Source organism: Vombatus ursinus, unplaced genomic scaffold (genome assembly GCF_900497805.2).
Source record: "Vombatus ursinus unplaced genomic scaffold, bare-nosed wombat genome assembly UNPS02015175.1, whole genome shotgun sequence".
NCBI classification, from domain to species: Eukaryota; Metazoa; Chordata; class Mammalia; order Diprotodontia; family Vombatidae; genus Vombatus; species Vombatus ursinus.
In genome coordinates, this window is record NW_020954953.1 from 3,004,014 (window position 1) to 3,022,766 (window position 18,753).

General features: G+C 38.3%; 1 protein-coding gene across 2 annotated transcripts in view; it reads left to right on the forward strand.

Annotated features, from left to right (window-relative positions):
* LOC114031508 (T-lymphoma invasion and metastasis-inducing protein 2-like) overlaps positions 1-18,753 on the forward strand; it is a 288,383-nt gene that overhangs the window by 121,073 nt on the left and 148,557 nt on the right. For both annotated transcript variants that reach the window (XM_027846621.1, XM_027846622.1), the window contains 3 exons: positions 7,399-7,530; positions 13,331-13,442; positions 16,125-17,327. In XM_027846621.1, coding sequence (XP_027702422.1) covers positions 16,131-17,327 — 1,197 coding nt within the window. In that variant the 5' untranslated portion in view covers positions 7,399-7,530; positions 13,331-13,442; positions 16,125-16,130. The remainder of the gene's footprint in view (positions 1-7,398; positions 7,531-13,330; positions 13,443-16,124; positions 17,328-18,753) is intronic.

Here is an 18,753-nt window from a genome sequence, read left to right on the forward strand (position 1 = left end):
CTGCTTCCTTCTTGTCCTTCAGTACCATTTTGGAGGAAAGGCCTTCAAATTCTTTAAAGCCCAGCTTGAGTCCCAGTTCCTATAGGAGACTTTTCCTGAGCGTCTCTCATACCTTGCACCCAGGAAGTATTCTTTCTCTCCTCAAATTAATTTGTTTACCTGTGTATCTGTTGGGTCCTTCTAGTTGAATGTAAGCTCCTTGGATGTGTTGATTTTTGTCGTATCCCCACCACCTGGCCCAATGTCTTGTACTTAGTAATCACCTTTTCAATGTTGCATGTATTTGGACTGAAATGAGGCCTTTTAGGGGCATTCAGCTAAGGAACCTATTTCTCATATATTGTGATTAGTTTTTTTTTAATTGTGTTTTCAAAGGCAGTTAGTCCATATAGTGCAAAGATTTCCTTAGAATTCTTAATAAGTCAGGGAGTAGAAACATATTCAAAAGTGACCTTTCCCGTTGTGTATATAAGGCCTCTGCACAAGGTTGATGATAATGAGGATCTCTTACAACTATACAAGCATGATTATAGGATTTCACAGAATTTAACAGATTTTTTAAATAAATTATTCCCAGAGAATTAGTAGGGAATTGACTTTCTGAAGAAAAATTTTATAGACCAATAAGAGTAGGGACTTGAAGGGGCAGCTAGGTGGCATAGTGGATAGACCTCCAGCGTTGGAGTCAGGAGGACCTGAGTTCAAATCTGGCCTCAGACACTTGATCCTTACTAGCTGTGTGACCCTGAGCAAGTCACTTAACCCTGATTGCCTCACCAAAAAGCAAGAAAAGAAAAAGAATAGGGACTTTGAGATTGATGGTCATTAAAAATGGACCTGATTTGGCATTGACCTTTATGTAGGCAACACCTTACCACTTAATAGAAGCCATCTATATTTAATCTCTTTCCAAGTTTTTCCATTCTTTTTCTGAATCTGTCTCTCTGTGACTTCGTAATTTTTTTTTAACAGAGTAGATGCAAAATAATAGGGTAAAAGACCTTTTGCTTAGAATGGTCTTGCTATTCATGTCACTCTCGTCAAACAGCAAACTAGAATCATAAGAGGACTGGGGAAAGTTACTGGAGATAGTGCCATGGAAATTAAGCTAGATTTGGGGTCAGAGGATCAAGGCCATGAAAGTTTCTTAACCTTTCTGGGCCTCAGTTTCTGTTCTATAAAAGGGGAAATTTGGATACTGTCGACTCTAAATTCCCTTTCAGCCCTGAATCTGTGATCCTATGGGATCTCTTTATTATATGAAAACATTTGCTATTGGGGGTGGGAAGGGGATGAGCTATTTTCACTCTTTCTTTTGGGTTTGGAGTTTCAGACTGAACTCATGAACCAGGCCCACTGCACTGTGGATTTAAGATATAGCTGTGGGTTCACTGTCTTGTCTTTAAAGGTTTTACAAAGGGGTTCCTTTTACTAGCCCTTCATGGTCACACGGCTGCTTTGAGAGATGTGGGGCAAATCCTCCTTGGAATTTTTCTCCCCCAGGAAAGAGGTTCTCAGTTAAAAAAAAAGCTACATGTGAGCTTTTAGTGAGCACATGATGTGCACACTTGTCTGCACAATCAATACCTAACCAGAAAAATTTTCTTTCTTGTAGAAAGATATTGGGGTCCTGACCTTACTTAAAAGCAAACTGTGCCTGTGAAAGTTACTCTGCTTAAATAGATGTTAAATTGACTTTTGTACTTCCATTCTATACTTTTATTTTCATTAATGCCATATTTTTCACTTGTATTGATGCTTGAATTGATTAACTTTACAGATGATAAAATTTATCATTGTTGCATGGAGTAAAGAACCATGATCCCTTCCACACTGTGGGGTTAGGGCTGCAGTGCCCCTGAGATCTGGAAAATCTGCGTGAAATTTTTTGGCCTTCCCTTTGTACCAGAGAAGAAGTCTGAATTATTATGATATTAAAAGATGGAATATATTGATATGATACAATGCTATATATACTTTATGCATTTCTGAGTTTCTAAACTTTTTCTTGTGTCATCTGCTGCCCTTCCCTTTGTGTGTCATCTGTGGCTTCTGCAAAACTTCCAGAAAATTCCCACTTAATTTCTAATGCTGACCTGAGATTTATCCAAATCGTGACCAAGAAAGTCACGATGTGGAAGGAAAAACTGTAATAGGATAAGACAGTCTCATGAGGACCAGACCTTAGCATATAAAATATTGCTGAGTTGGTGTTATGATGAACATAATAATAACTTGCATTTACACAGTGCTTGAATACTTACAAAGCACTTTATTCTCATTAATGGTGGGAGTTAGATGATGCAGTTAAGACTATCCCATTTTATAAATAAAGAAAATGAAGTTTGTAGAAGTTAAATGGCTTGGCTTTCACACAGCCAAGATTCAAACCATGGTTTCCTGATCTTGAATTCAATACACTTGACATTATAGCAATTTGCTGAACTTTAAAGGATTTGATTTTTAAAATGATACAAAATATTTCAAAATGCTATTTTATACTGCACATGTGACAAGAATCATATAGGCTTTTGTCTTCCATATATTCATCTATTTTGCATATCTAATTTTTTAATGCTATTGAATAGTTTCATTATAAATGATCTTACTATTCTATATACAGTATTTTGTAAGGCTTTATGTGGTCATCTTAACAAGTTGGTTTAATACCATGCTTTTTAAGAAAAACATTTGTTGGGGCAGCTAGGTGGTGCAGTGAATACAGCACCAGCCCTGTAGTCAGGAGGACCCGAGTTCAAATCCTGGGGCTTACTAGCTGTGTGACCCTGGCCAAGTCATTTAACCGCAATTGCCTAGCCAACAATAACAACCAAAAAAGAAAAATTCTTTTAAACATAGTTTTTATATTATTCTCCATTCAATCAACTTTTTTTCTAATATGCTGAAACACTTATAAATAATAGCTATAAAATGAAGGCAGTGGACATATATTTGAGCACTTTAAGACTTGAAATACACTTTACATATGTTTTGTTTTCTGGTCTTTGTAAGATGTTGCTGATGCAGCTACTAAAATCTCATATTGAAATTAAGTAAGTTGCTTAGGTTTACACAACTGGTCAGTGGCAGAACTGGGATTCAAATTCACATTTTGTGAATCAAAATCTAGTTTATTTTACATTATACCAGAGCTTGGAATGGAGGGACTATATATTTGACATGAAAATAGCCCTATTTATAAAAAACATGATTAAACTATATTAATTTCTTAATACATTGATAGTTATATATTGAAAAAACCTACCTGCAATGCTTTGATGTAACTACTAAACTATGTTTGTAAAATGATTGAGATTCTAGGAGTAAAAAAATCTGTCTACCTGTTGAATCATGTGACTAAAATATACAATTTGCAGTAATCTGTTGCTGCCAGGGAGAAGTTCATGGTACTTACAGAGTAATTCCAGTGGAAACATTTTGGCTTCTATAGTTTTTTGGTGCAGTATTTGGAAGTGGACCAGGTAGGTGGCACAGCGAGTAGAGTGCGAGGCCAGAAGTCAGGAAAACTCTGCTGAACTCACATCTGATCTCATACACTTACTAGCTTTGTGACCCTGTGCAAGTCACTTAACCTTGTTTGCCTCAGTTTCCCCAGCTGTAAAATGAGCTGGAGAAGGAAATAGCAAACCACTTCAGTAACTTTGCCAAGAAAACCCTAAATGGGGTCATAAAGACATATTGAAAGGACTAAATAGAACAACATACCTCCTCTCAAAGTTATTTCCAGTTGTCTACCTAAGCATTATCCTAACATCCTCATAAAAGTGCCAAGGGAAAAGGAGATTTTTTAAAAAAGAATGCTAACAATCTCAACAAATCAGAGGAAAACCAAATCTAATTTTATTTCCACTGATTGTAAAAATTCAGTCTGATTAATGGGCAAACAAATAAGCCACCTGTACTATGTGTTACATGCTAAAGATACATGGGCAGAAATTAAATAGACCATGTCTTTAAAGAGCTTACTTTCTATCAGGGAAGACAACAGGTATATATGTAAGTGCACGTGAACTATCAACAAGATCATTTTAAGAAGGATGTAGAGGGGAGGATCATATAGGAGGGGGACCTTAAGCTCAAAGTGGTCCTTGAGTTGAAAGAATCTATGATTATAAGAGATACAGTGGAGGAGGGAGTACATACTCCAGGTCTGGGAGAAAACTAGGGCCAAGGTTCAGCAGATGAAGATGGCATGTCATGAGTGATGAAGAACAAGAGCAAGCCATTTTGGGTGCATTATAAAGTATTTGAAGACTAGAATGATAAGATTGGGGACAGGTTGTGAGGGGCTTTACATGTCCAATAGAGAAGTATGTATTTAATCCTCGAGCGATAGGGAGCCGCTCAATTTTATTGAGGATCTGCAGAAGTAATGCAGAAATTGTTTAAAGGGTCCTAAGCTACACAGAAACATCGATCAAGATATTAACAGACTTTGTATCAGGTACAATAATGGGAGGAGGGAGTGGGACTCAAAGTGGCTGAAAAGAGGAGAGTAGAATTGAATACTTTTTTTTTAAATAAAGTACTGAAAACTATAGGCCAAAATTTCTTTCATTCTGAAGAAGAGAGAAATGTGGATGGAGTGTTGAAATAACTCTAGAACTAAAAAAATAAAGGGCAAAAGTTGATCTCTATGCTATGTGTTTGAGAGAGATTTTTCTTTTTAAAAGTCATGGAAGTGCTTTCCATTTCTGTGAAGCCATATTTTGATTTATCTGGATGACTCAGTTTCCTTCAGGGTCTTTTCCTGATACTCTAAAAAACCTCAAACCAAACCAAACCAAACTTCACAGGTGTTTTGGAGTCATTCATCCAGGCTTAAGTCTCTCTCAGCACTTCATTATCTGTTGTCTTATTTATCTTCTTTTCATGTGTTTAAACCTTATTTCTCCAATAATATTTAAATTTCTTTGAGATCAGGGATTATATAATATGTTATGGTAGGCAGAAGTGCTTCAAAAATGATAACTGAATTGTTGAAATGGCAGGTTGTTTTTCTGTTAATATTTGCTGTTGACACTGTTTAATGGATCCTTTCTCCCTATTGGCAATATTCCATTCTCATGTTCAGTGGCTTGATACACCTTTCTTGGTGCAAGTCAGGTCAAGTCAAGACAAGAAGCATTTATTAAGCAGAGACTATGTGTCTGGCATTTTGCTAAGTGCTGGGATACTGTGCTAATTACAAGTGATCTTGGTGTATTTTGAGTGGGTGTCTTATCCTGTAAGCAGTTTCTTGGGAGAGGTGACATTAAGAATGACCTGTGGTTAGCTGCTTAGCCTCTGTCACATTTCATGAAGGAGAATCTTCTCTCTCCTATTACCATCAGGGAAGCATGGTGTGGTACAAAGAGTACTATGTCTGGCATCAAGAGGCTTGAGTTCAAATCCAGCTTTGTTACTTAGTACATTTCTGACTATAGACAAGTCACTTAACTCTCTGGAGCCTCATAGGAGGAAGTTAGAATAAATGACTTCTAAATTCAACTCTAAATCCTATGAATAAAATTGGCACACATTGCTGTGGAAAGGTCACTCACTCTTGTTCTAAATCCTTAATTAGTTTTTCTCCCGCCTTGCCATGTCTGACCAAGGTGTTTTATTTGTGTGTTCTCCCCCAACTTCTGGAAATGAGTGCTTGATTCCCTCTCTGAGATAAGGAAGACTTTCTGTGACCTACTTCAGGGAAACTAGAGAAGACATGGAAAATGTAAAACTTTTAGGCTTCTGTTTTGTTTCAAAATGCCAGATTGGATTTGGTCAAATCCAGTAAATTTCTTACAAAGTTACTATGGAAGACTGGGAGGCAGAATGGTACAAAGGAATGAGCATTGAATTTAAGGAGTGGAACCTGAGTTTAAATCCTGGTTTTGGCCTGTACTGCTTGTGGGAGTACTTGTGTGAATGTATCTGTATATATCTTGTGTGTACCCAGTCCTTAGCATGTTGTCTCCCCCATTAAAATGTGAGCACCTTGAGGGCAGTGACCATATCTTTGCCTTCCCTTGTATCCCTTGCACATAGTAGTAGTGCCTGGCCCTGTAGTATCTGGTGCTTAATAAATGCTTGTTGACTGATTGGTATATAGATGAAAAAAAAACAAACCCTCAACTGATCCATCCCCAGATTTGCTCCTCCTATCCTTGTCTATGGTGCAGTCAGTATAGAAGACAGCCCAGTTTCTCAGCACCATTCACTGTGCAGCTGTCGCTGTTGCCTTTGCCCAGATACATGCTGATTTTTGTTCTGACGATTTCCCGCCAGACTCCCTCCTCCCATGACCTTCTTCTAGTCCTCCCCCAAAGGTGTGTGCTTCGCCTATCTTTTTGATCATACTACATTGCTCTTGTTAAAGTTCTTTAATGACGGTAACAGCTCACAGTCATATGGCACAACTCCCTTGTGATATAGAACAATCCAAGTATTATTCTCTTCGTTTAACAGATAAGGAAACCCAGCAAGTAAGTGTTAGAACTGGGACTTAACTGAGAACTTGCACCTCATGACCAGATCCCTTTCTGCCGTTACTATAGTTCTTCTGAAGGGATTGCCACGATTGTAAATCGGGTCCAGGATACCCTGGAACATGTGGCAACCCCCCCCCTCGCCCCGTTCTAGGTCCTTTCACAGATTCACAATCTCAGAGCTAGAAGGGGCCTCACAGGCCACCTGGCCCAACAAATATCTGAATAAAACCCTACTCTCCAGTGTATCTAACAAGTCATCATCTGGCTTTTGCTTAGAGAGTGCCTGGCCCATAGTAAACTCTTAATAAATGCTTGTTGAATTGAATAGAATTCACATTTGGACTGGTTTTTTTTTTAAATTTTTATTTATTTATTTATTTATTTTTAGCGAGGCAGTTGGGATTAAGTGACTTGCCCAGGGTCACACAGATAGTGGGCATCAGGTGTCTGGGGTCATATTGACCTCAGGTCCTCCTGACTCCAGAGCCAGTGCTGTATCCACTGTACCACCTAGCTGCCCTGGGACTGTATTTGTTTCATGAGACATGTTTAACAGATTTTTTCCCCATTTAAGTAGAAAAAAAATTTTTAATTGTTTTTTTGGGGGGAAGTCAGGGTTTGATCTTTCATCTTTATATTTCTGCTGCTCTAAGTGGCTCAGTAAATAGAGAGTTGGGCCTGAAGTCAGAGAGACCTGAGTTCAGATCTGTTCTCAGATACTTACTATGTGATTTTTGGGCAACTGACTTAACCTCTTGTGCCTCAGTTTACTCAACTATAAAATGGAGATAATATCACTTACCTGACAGGGTTGCTGTGAGGCTCAAATGGGATAATATTTGTAAAGCACTTGGCACAATGTAAGTGGTAACCCCTTAATAAATGCTTTTTTCTTTCTGTTTGTCAGAAATCACTCCAGTGTTGCCCAGGGATTGAAGCATTGGACTAATGGGAAGGCATCATTGTATGGTAGAAAGGTCACTAAACCAGGAATTGGTGCGTGTGTACTCCTGTTCCATTTCCCACTGTGTGACTCTAGGTAAGTCACTCTGCTTTGAATTTGTTTCTGCATCTGTCAAATAAAGGGGGTCACAAAGTCCCCAAAATTGTCATCACCTTTATTCTCAGTCTCTTTAATTTGTTTCCTATATTCTCCCCACCTCAACTTAACTCAGCAGTTCTTTCATTTAATAAAGTGCCTTGGAGCCTTTCCTGACACTCTACCATCCCTTTCAAAACAACCAACATCCCTCTTTTCTATCAGTTCTGAAATCTTACTCCCCGCCCCACTGTGTTTAAACTTCCAAGTTACTCATGGCTCCCCTCTTTGCCAGAGGCATTTGTACCATACCTTGTACATACTACAACCTCTGCTTTAATTTGTGTTTGTTCAGTATTTGTACAGTTGGCACTTGACATACATCTTTTAAAAAAAATGTTTTTGTAGATTGTAAAATCCTAAAGGGCAGAGACCATGTGTCTACTTTGCTGTGTAGAACACAGCATACAGATGGGTGCTTTCATGAATTCTCTGAATGATGAGGGATATGGTATTTATGTTAAAGATTGAGTTTTTGTAACTTTCCATAAAACTACATTTTAACCACTCCAGAAATTCTGACACGATTTCCCTAGAGTGTGGATGCTCTCGGACCTGGTTAGAACTGATCTCCTACTCTGACTAAATTACCACATGAAGCTCTATAAGCACTGTTGCAGATGTCATGATTTCTCGTAAAGCAGGTGTGAATGCTTAGGCTCTTCTTGTAATAAATTTGCCAAGGAAGGCGATGAACGATGTGAAAAGTTGTGCTATTTTCTCTGTGGAATTTATGACTTTTTCCCCCAATCTTTTTGGCTGTTGAACTTCCAATTAGTTTGCATACTGATTAAGACCCTACTTCACAGGCATTTCTTGGTGCAGATCAGTGTATTTATTCATCTTATATGTAGGGCCCAATTCAATTGAAGTGGTACCAGTGGTGCTTGGACAATTGAAGCCTAGCTTTTGAAGCCCTCAGCAGCTTGCTTTCTCCCTACTGTGTTAAAAAGGATTAACCACCCAGGACATAATCACTATGGAGACCAGACAGTCCATTTGCCTGCTTCTTTAGACAGTGGGTTCAAGTCTCCTCATGAATAGAAATAAGCCTTATGACACACAGTTCATGTATTTTGACCATGGTTCATTGAGTTGAGAAGGCCGAAGCCAGTTTGGGAGAAAATATACAAGTTTTATATTTAAGTTTTGGTACTTGGAAGGAATTTAGTTTTGATTTTTTTGAGGATAGTTGTGATTTTTCTTTTGGCTTTTTTTTTGGTAATAGATTGACTTCTTACTACTTAAGAACTTATTATGAAAGTCCTTAAAATCAAATTTTAAGGAGGCAGTTATGTAATAGGCATATGAGGTTTTATGGTGCAAATCACCGCCTTTCTTTAAAATTTATACTCAGCAAATAGAATAAGCTTTTTGTAAATAAGTAGTTTTACATAATGAAATAGTTGAGCAGGTCAGATAAAATTAAAAAAAAGATAATCTTAGAATCTTGTGGCTTTCCTGCTCATTGGACTCCAGATCCATTAAAGCTCATTTGCATTCTTACTTTCCTCTCTTTACCCACAGTCATATTTATACTCAACTGTCACTTTACTCTGCTCCTTGGAAAAGGTTTAAAATAGCAGAAATGGTATAGAATTTAAGTTACTTGAAGGCAGGAACTATTTTTTTTTTTTTTTTGGTATCCACACTTACCTAGCACTGGGCTTTGTGTTGATGAAAAGTTGAATTCATTTGAGTGTAAGTCTGAGGGTCCCATACTACAATTGTAACTTCATTAATCTTACAATTGGAATATCAGGCTAACATTTCCTATTGTTGTTGTTCAGTTGTTTCAGTTGTGTCCGACTTTTAGAGACTCCTTTTGGGGTTTTCTTGGCAAAGTAGTTTGGAGTGGTTTATCGTTTTCTTTTCCAGCTCAATTTACAGATGAGGAAACAGGGTTAAGTGACTGGCCCAGAGTCACATAGCTAGTAAGTATCTGAGGCCAGATTTGAACTTGTGAAGATGAATCTGCTTGACTCTAGGCCTGCCATTCGGTCCACTAGCTGTGTTAACATTCCCTAAGTGTAGGGATGAGCATTATTTCCTTTTATTTCAGAAAAGCAAACTTATTTGACTTTGCCCATTTCTACCCACTTCTCTAATGTATCACTCTAGTGCCTAGAACTTGGACAGGACTACTGTTTCCATTTAAACACCTCAGGATGTTTGCTTGATCTTATGTTATTTGTTATCGGGGCAGGGGATCCCCATAGAGAATCATAGAAGGGAATCACAGAGGCATAAGGGACCTCTGAGATCTCAGAGCCCACGCCCTCCCTAACCAGAGACGGTTTGCACAGATGTAAATCTGCCCTTGTGCAGTTATTCCCAATTGAAGCATTAAGGATGTTTATAATTGAACACTCCTCTTCCTTTCTCCCCTTCACCAATCAGCACCTCATCCCTTCTCTACTTGAGCCGTAGATCACCATCTGTCCCATCAGAAAACTTCCCCTCATTATCCCCACCCCTCAGCTTCTTTACATAATCCTTCTGGCCAGACTGCTCAGGGCTGTAGCCAGGGAACAAAGCAGAGTCCGTCCATACTTTACCCCCGACTCCAGGTCACACAGAAGTGGAGACTTTGAGAATCTGATGCATCAGATCAAGGACAGGTTGTAGGCGAGCGCAGGAAAGATGGATCTCACATTTCCTCTTGGGAGGCATTTTCCTTTGGGATTCAGTAAGTCCGTGGGGTTCAATGGGTTATGTTGGCGAATTTGTGCGTGTCTTCTGCATTCTTGGACACTGGTGATTTGCTCGTTTTCATTGATTTTGGTGGTTTTGATTCTTGATTACGATCTTAGCTTTAAAAGTGTGTACAGTTTTTAAATGAATCTCTTCACTGGGATAGGAGATCAATAACAGATTGATATCCAAAACTCCCTTCGGGCTGTACAAAGGTGGATCAGAGACTATTTCTTCCACCTTTGGGAGGGGTTGTTGTTTGTTGTTGTTCGGTGGTTTCCGTTGTATCTGACTCTTTGTGACCCCATTTGGGTTTTTCTTGGCAAAGATACTGGAGTGGTTTGCCATTGCCTTCTCCAGCTCATTTTACAGATGAGAAAACTGAGGCAAACAGGGTTAAGTGACTTGCCCAGGGTCACAGTATCAGAGGCCAGATTTGCACTCAGGCAGATGATTCTCCCTTTGAAAGGGGAGGAGACACTAAACAAATTATTCTTTGAGGCTTTACCACACCCTTTTAACTTGGCGTTTCCACAGTTAGAACCTTAATCACTTAAGGTTTTGGTATAAAAGCAAAGAGCTAAAGGGGATTCTCAGAACCTGACTCGCTCATCTACTTGCTCCCAAATGGAATTCCAGTTGAAGCATGACAGGACAGATAAATGTCTGTTCTCTTTGTCATGATCACAAGGAAAAGTGATTATACAGATTCCCTTGGGGACTTGTCAGAACTTTCTCTCTTAGTATATATGGTATCAAATCTGGCTTTTACAGTTGAAGACCATTTCCTCCCATTCTGAACTGACTGGAGATATAGCACAGCTGCTCACCATTATCCATCTATAATAATGAATATTCTTGTTCACCTTTGTTACCCCTCTTCCTGTTCTTCTCCGGACTGCTATCTAAATTCCTCAGGCTGCTAGCTGTCTCCTCTTCACTGTTCTTCAATACACTTGGGCTTACGTTTTATTCTCTGGCCACACACAATAGGGACTAAAACCTGGAGTTACTCTGTTGAAACCAGTCTGTTGACTTGTGTGTGTGTTCTAGTCTTTGTACCCCTGCTATATGCCTTAAACTTTTAGGATCTTGAGAAGACTTTTGCCAAGAGAAAGAAGTACAGGGTCAGGTATTTTTTTTTCAAGTAATATGTACTAAAATTGAACTCTTTACCATCATAGATTATATTTCTGTTATTAAATGCATGGGGCAAAGAAGACTCTAGTTCAGACCTATAATGGTGAGAGTTTTTGAATCACCGTCTTTGTGTGCAGTGTAACAGCTGACACATTCGGCCTCTCAATAGCAGCTTTTGTCTTGCTACCTTTGCCGAACACCATGCCTGGTGCTGTATTTGTCGCTCTTCAAGCATATTAACTTAGAATCAGAATAGTCCTACAAAGAAGAGCTGCCGACTGAGTGAATTACTCAGTGGTTTTTCACCTCTGGGGTCATCCTTAGAACTTGGTCCTGACAAGAGTAAACAAACACACAAAAAATTACTCTGCTTAGCCCACTGTGAGAGGTTCCAACTGGCCTCGATCTGGACACTTTCAGTTTACTCTATAAATAAAAAGGTATAGCTATGACAAGAGCAGACAGTTCACATTTTAAATTGGTTCAAGAATAAATTAAATCGTGGGGGGTGGGGTTTAAAGTAAAAAAAAAATTGAAGTCCTAAGGTTTTGATAGCCTAGAGCAGGTCGTGACAGCCTGTACCACCTATGTAAAAGGAGCATGAAAACCTACTTACTATGAAAGTGTCTCTGTCTATGCTGTTTGTGAGAGCTGCCAACTGCCAGCTTCGAGGAGGAAAGGGAGGAAAACTTTGGCCCACTGATTTTTAGGGAGCTAAGTTATAGCTCAACTGGGTTAGTAAGAACTCCTATAGATCTGACTTGGTGTCATGGAATCATAGCTTGAGACCTGGAAGGGACCATAAAGGCCATGGAGCTCATTACCTTCATTTTACAGATGCGGAAGCTGAGGCAAAGAGAGATCAAGTGGCTTGCTCAGAGTTGTGAGGCTAACGAGCATCCGATGTGGAATTCAAACTTGGGTCATCCTGACTCCGAGTCTAGTGCCCTCTTCACTCTGTCATGCTATTTTTCATTCAGAGATGTCCCCTAATCTCCCAATATGACTTTTGTCTTTCCATGTTACACCTTTCATATTTGTAGGGAGAAAGAGGTTGGGAATATGTCTAAGGACATTATGGAAAGAGGCTCCAAGAAGAACTCACTTCTTTTTTCTCCTTATTATAAAACACACACAGACACCCTCACCCCAACCCACCCCAAAATGTCACTATTGAAACTCTGCTGCTGTCTAAATCAGCCAAGGACATAGAAAGGCTTTGTGTTTTCCCTGAGTACTGCCAGATGGCAGACCCCCGTTCTTGTCCCCTGCCCCCTTGTTAGACCCTTAAATTCCTCTAAGGACTGCTTACTGGCCCCACTTTTAGTGGTGCAAAAGCCAGGCACATATTTCATGACATTTTTTTAAAGGTCATGTATGACTAGTCTGAATAACTTAAATATTTTAAACAAGGTATTGGTTTATATGTATTTAAATTTTGAGTTTGGTTTTATTCAATAATGGGATAATTTAAAAATCTGTCCTTTTTTTATATGAAGATAATACCACCACTCGAGTGGAGAAAATTTTTCCCCCTTCAGTGGTGCTGATAGATTTTCACTGGCACATGCATATTCTCTTACTTACCTCCTTACTTACTCTGTGCCACCACCACCACCTGTTTCTCTCCCCCCACCTACCCCACCCCCAGCTCCCCTAAGTTTGAGTAAAGGTGATGCAAATTGCTGTCATACAGAAGTTTTTGCCCATGTAAAGATAATGGCCGCAGGACAGACCTCTTTAGCATCATGCCTTCTCTATCCAGCCAAATTGAACAGTTCCCAAATATTGCATAAATTGTAACAATGATTATGATGCCAAAGTAATTTCTTAGAAACCTTTTGTTTTATGTTGCTTACAAGCATAATGAAAATTGATGTGTTTTCTCCCCACTGATGTTTTTCAGAGTGTTTTCATGGATCCTGTTTTTGTGGTTGTTAAATGTAGTGCCCTGCTCTCAAGACCATGTGAACTGCATTGATCATTAATTGCTTGTGCATCAAAAAGTGATTCTTCAGGTAATCTAATTTAAAGTGAATCGTGATTTACATAAGCTTGGGTAAATGCAGTTAAAAAATTAATGGGTATTAGAAGAAGAAGAAGAAAATGATGATGATGTTGCTTTTTTAGGAAAGGATAGAAAGGATGGAATCTGCATCACTGATATCATTAGTGTAGTGAATTTCCTTCACTGAAACAAATCATTGATTGATTCTTCTATAATTTACAGTCTTTGAGATTTGTTTGGGGTCACTGAGAAATTAATGAATTTCCCATAGTGTATTATATGTACAGGACTTAAAATAGGTCTACCAGACTCCTTTATCCACTGCCTCTGTTGTTGCTACAAGAGAAAAAAAATTGAATTAATTTCTTTTTTTCCCTTAGCCTAGCTTCAGAAATTTCTATATAGTTGCTATTATAGAAACAAAATTATAGTGTATTTAGAACACTGGGAGATAGGAATTCTGGATTTGAATATTGGTTCTGTTACTATTTGTGTGACCTTTGGCACTTAACCTATATGAGCCAAAATTTTCTTATCTGCAAATTTAGAGGGTTGAATTAGATATTCTCTAATATTCTCTGTTTATACTTTTGAGTTCTATCACACAAGTCAGCTTTTAAAAGGAGTTATCAAATCTCTATGCCAGACATTTTATAGATTATCATCATCAATTATTGTTATCATATAAGTGTGAGATGTTTTCTGTCTATATCAGTTTGAAATCTAAAAAGAAAACTCACTGATCAAAAGTTTGACTTTCAAAAGGAATTAAAGCGTACTATACATACTCAGCTGGGTCATTCTCACTGACCCATAATCACTCTCGCTCTAAAGCAAGAGGAACTAAGAACTTGAGCGGAAAGAAAATTACACCTTTATTTTCACTTACCTCTAACAGAAATTTAGTATTTTTTTCAATTATTTTAAAAAAATTATTGTGAGAAGGGGTCCATAGCTGTCAAAGGGATCTGTCACGCAAAAATGATTAAGAACCCCTGGTCAAAAGATTTTCTATTTTCTTCACCAATGTCTTGAACCTTAATGATTTGAATATAAATCATAAAATCTTAGAGCTACAAGGGACAGTGATCATTTAGTCCAACCCCTACATGAATCATGGATCCTTTTTACCGTATCCCCAACAAATCTTTATTTACCCACCTCACAGGTTTTTTAGGAAAGTACTTTGTGAAAGTTGTGAAAATTTTTTATCATAATCATTACAATGCAACATATTCTTGAAGGTCTTTAGTGTTGAGGAGCTTCCTATGTCCAGAGACAACCTTTTTCATTTTTAGAGAACTCACATTGTTAAAACATTTCCTTTATGTTGAAGTGAACTCTGCCTTCCTCTACTTTTCACTCTTTGGCCCTTGCTGCCCTCTAGAACTAAGCCAAAAAAACACTCACCCCTCTTTCACATAATATCTTTTCAGATATTTGAAGATAGCTGTCATTCCCCTTGCTCCCAATCCTCCTAGGCCAAACATCCCCTGTTTCTTTGATGGACACTTTTGGATTTACCTTTTAGTTCACACTTGCCTGTAGGCCTGCCAGCTCATCATGGTATCAAGATTGGAGCATAGTACTTCAAATGGGATCCAAGCAGCAAAGAGTAAATCAATAATGTCACTTCACTCTTTCTGGATTCCCCACCTCTCCTAACAAAGCCCAAAATTTCATTAGTTTTTTTTTTTGCCTGTTATATCACACTACTGACTCATAATGAGTTTGCCATTCACAGGAGCTCAAAGGTCTATTTTTTAATTGCATAAATTGCTTTTTTCCTCCCATCCAAAAATCCTATTTATCAGTGAATGAGCATATATGATGTATAATGGGGTTTATGTGCAATGAATAAAGCAATATATGCAAAATCCTTACTAAAGTTCTTATATAGCTTTTGTAAATGTGTCTTCCATACCAAAATAGAGCTGTGTTTTTCTGACCATGTGCTTTTCAACCTGCCTTTAAAGGGAACTCCTAAGTTCTTATTCCTTCTTTTGCTTCTCTTCTATTTATTTTCTAGCAAGATTGTCCTCTACCATTTAACCCTCATGCTTTGCTAATACTGGGCCTGGTGCCATGACTCATACCCAGTATCTAGGACCTTCTTTTTATGAACTGTACCTTTTCCAAAATTCAGGTCAGAATCTTAATGTTTCATGCTATGGGAGCTACTAACCTCCACTAGCTTAAGTATAGATGTTATAAGTTTCTTACATGTTTTAAATTTGCATTTAGCTACAATAATCAATTATCATGAGACCATGTATCATTGTGTGAATCACTGTGCATGAAATTCAGTCAACCATGGGAAGCTTTCTCCTTTTTTTTTTTTTAAATGATGGCTTACAAACCCTTCTATATCTTCCCTGAAAGACCTGAAAGAAAATATGGTTCTCTAAATATTTAAATGCTTTAAATATTTTAGATTGTCATCATCATCAAAACATGCAGTGTTGCCTGTCTACCTGACCTTACTTATTAAGAACCAATGTTATTAAAGAACCTTTGATAACTGAAAAGTACCTTCCATCCCTCATCCCTCCTGTTTCTGTAAATTGTGACAGACATAGAAATAAGTTGCTTGTTTCCTTTTTTGGAGTGCAAATACTATTTTAAGATCTTCTGTCATACTGGTTTGTAACTTAGGTCATAGATGTTACTGATCCAATTATTCTTACTTTAGGTGAAGATGGGGAACTCTGAGAGTCAATACAGTCTTCAGGGATCTAAAAATCATGGCAGTTCTGCCACTGGTGCAAAACAGAAGCCTTGTCCCCTGAAAATCCGCAGCATCCATGTGAAAGATGAAAAGTCCTGCTCATTGCATGGGTGGGGTCATGGAAGCAGTGGGACAAATTACAAGTCTCGATCCCTGGCCAGGAGCTGCCTTTCCCACTTTAAGAGTAACCAGCCTTATTCATCACGCCTCAATGACCCAATGGCTAAAGGCTCCAAAGGCAGTACCCACACAAAGCACAAAGTGAATGCGTCAGGAAACTATTTCCAAGGAAAGAATTCTGCCTTCTTGTCTGAGAATGGCTTTCATTACATTAGTCATGAACCAGCAGATAACCACATCACCTCCAGAGACTGCAATGGACACCTTCTGAATTGTTATGGGAAAAATGAGAGTCTTGCATCAACCCCGCCAACTGAAGACCGGAAGAGCCCCAAGGTTCTTATTAAAACACTAGGGAAATGGGATGGATGTTTAAGGGTTGAGTTCCACAATAGCAGCAACAACAAAGTGCCTACAGAGGACTCCACTGGACCAGTCCAACTTTTGAGATATTCCCCTACATTAGAGTCTGAAGCTTCCAACCTAACTGAAGTACAGAGAAGTTCTAGTACGGATTATTCTACCAACCATTGCCTTTCTCCCACTGATTCCCGGCTAAGGTCTAGCAAAGGCAGCTCTTTTAGCTCTGAGTCTTCCTGGTATGACTCACCTTGGGGAAATGCTGGGGACATCAATGAGTTGGAGGGATCTTACCTGACCAGAAGCACTCCAGATACTAGCATCCATTCCAGTTTTCCATCAGATGATGCCAAAAAGCCTTTTAACCAAAGTTCATCTCTTTCTTCCCTTCGGGAGCTGTATAAAGATGCCACCTCAGAAAGTCTTCCACCCTCAGCCATTAGACTTTCTGATGAATACATTGGTACACATGCCAGTTTAAATAGTAGAGTTTCATTTGTCTCAGACACTGATGTGCCCTCAAGGGCAGAGCAAAGAGGCCCTGTACAGTACTGTTCTTACACCCTTCCCTGTCGGAAGTCCAAACCTTTAACAGAAGATACTTCTAAAAAGGACACATTAAAAACTAGAATGAGGCGAATCAGTGATTGGACAGGAAGTCTTTCAAGAAAGAAAAGGAAACTCCAGGTATATAAGCTTTTTGGGCACAAAGAAAAATTAATTTTGATTTTTCAGTTCAGGGGGATTCTTTTTGGATTCTGGTGGGAGGAATGAAAAACATGGAGATATTCTCATCAAGTTTTGGGGAAAATAATTTTAAAATAGCACTAACTTTTCAAATATTATTATAGCATAAATATTTTTGGGTACCTATATGTGTATATGATTGAGAGAAGAAATAAAAACTCCTCTCTAAATCAATACCTTACACCCTGCTGTAGTTAGAGAACTCATTCAACAAATACTTTTTGGTTGATTAAGTGAGGTTGAAATGTATAGAAAGCATCCTGAAAGGAAAACCACATTTTATAAATAAGTAGACATTATTCTTCCCAACACAGAGGCAACACAGTGTGATGGAAAGAGCTTTGAAACAGAAGACTTGAGTTTTAGACCCTGCACAGCTATTAGCTAGCAAGGAGACTTTAGACAACTCATCTAACTTAACTTCCCTAGGCCTTAGGCCTCATTTTGGAAATGACTGTGGTAGTGCAGTTTATTTCTGAGTTTCCATCCAGTGCTCAAATTCCCTGATTGATAACTTTTTTTTCAAATAGGATTCTCATGTCTCTTACAGTTCAACAGAAATACTAAAAAACACATGAAGCACTTATCCTGATCTTAGTCTTAGGAAGTTATCTTCATCTTTTTCAACTATGGGTTTCTGCTGTTATATAGCCTTAAGTCTTTTATTTTTCCTAACCATTTAGAGGACCATCAGAAAGCTCATCACTTTCTGTTACCATCTGGTGCATTTGCAAAATAATGTTGCTTTCCTAGTTATGTCGATGAAGGCAGGGGAAATGAAAATAAAATCAAAATAATCACATTTGGCCCAATATAGTGGCTTCCATTTTCTAAATTAAGTTAGGTTTTGAATAACAGAACTGATCTTAAAGGTCAACTTCATTTCTTAAATCAAGGTGCAAGAGTAAGGGAACTATTCCTAGTCTGTGGCAAATTTTCCAGCCCCATTCTCACCAAAAAAGATCTGAAGTGAACTTTGGCAAATGTTTTTTAGGAGAGAAGAGAAGGGACCATTTTAAATATTCTTCTTTTTAATATTTTTTTAAAAAATCTGGATATGAACACCAAGGAAAGTGAACATTGTCATATATTAAGTAGAACAGAAAAAGAGGAATGTTCATAAAGTTGTAAATCTAAGCCTTAAAAATAAACAAAGAACTTTTGTACTTGCCTTTTGAGTACCTTCTGAGTCTACATTTTTTAGTTTCACTCTCCCCCCAGAAGTATATTTTCAGTATTTATTTGATTTTGGTTCAGATAATGTTTGAGCCTTGGCCTTACACTTATGCCAAAGCTGAATGTTTCCCCAATTTCTCATTGCCTCTAGCATTTTCTTAGCTCTTTAGGCACCATCCAAGTCAAAATT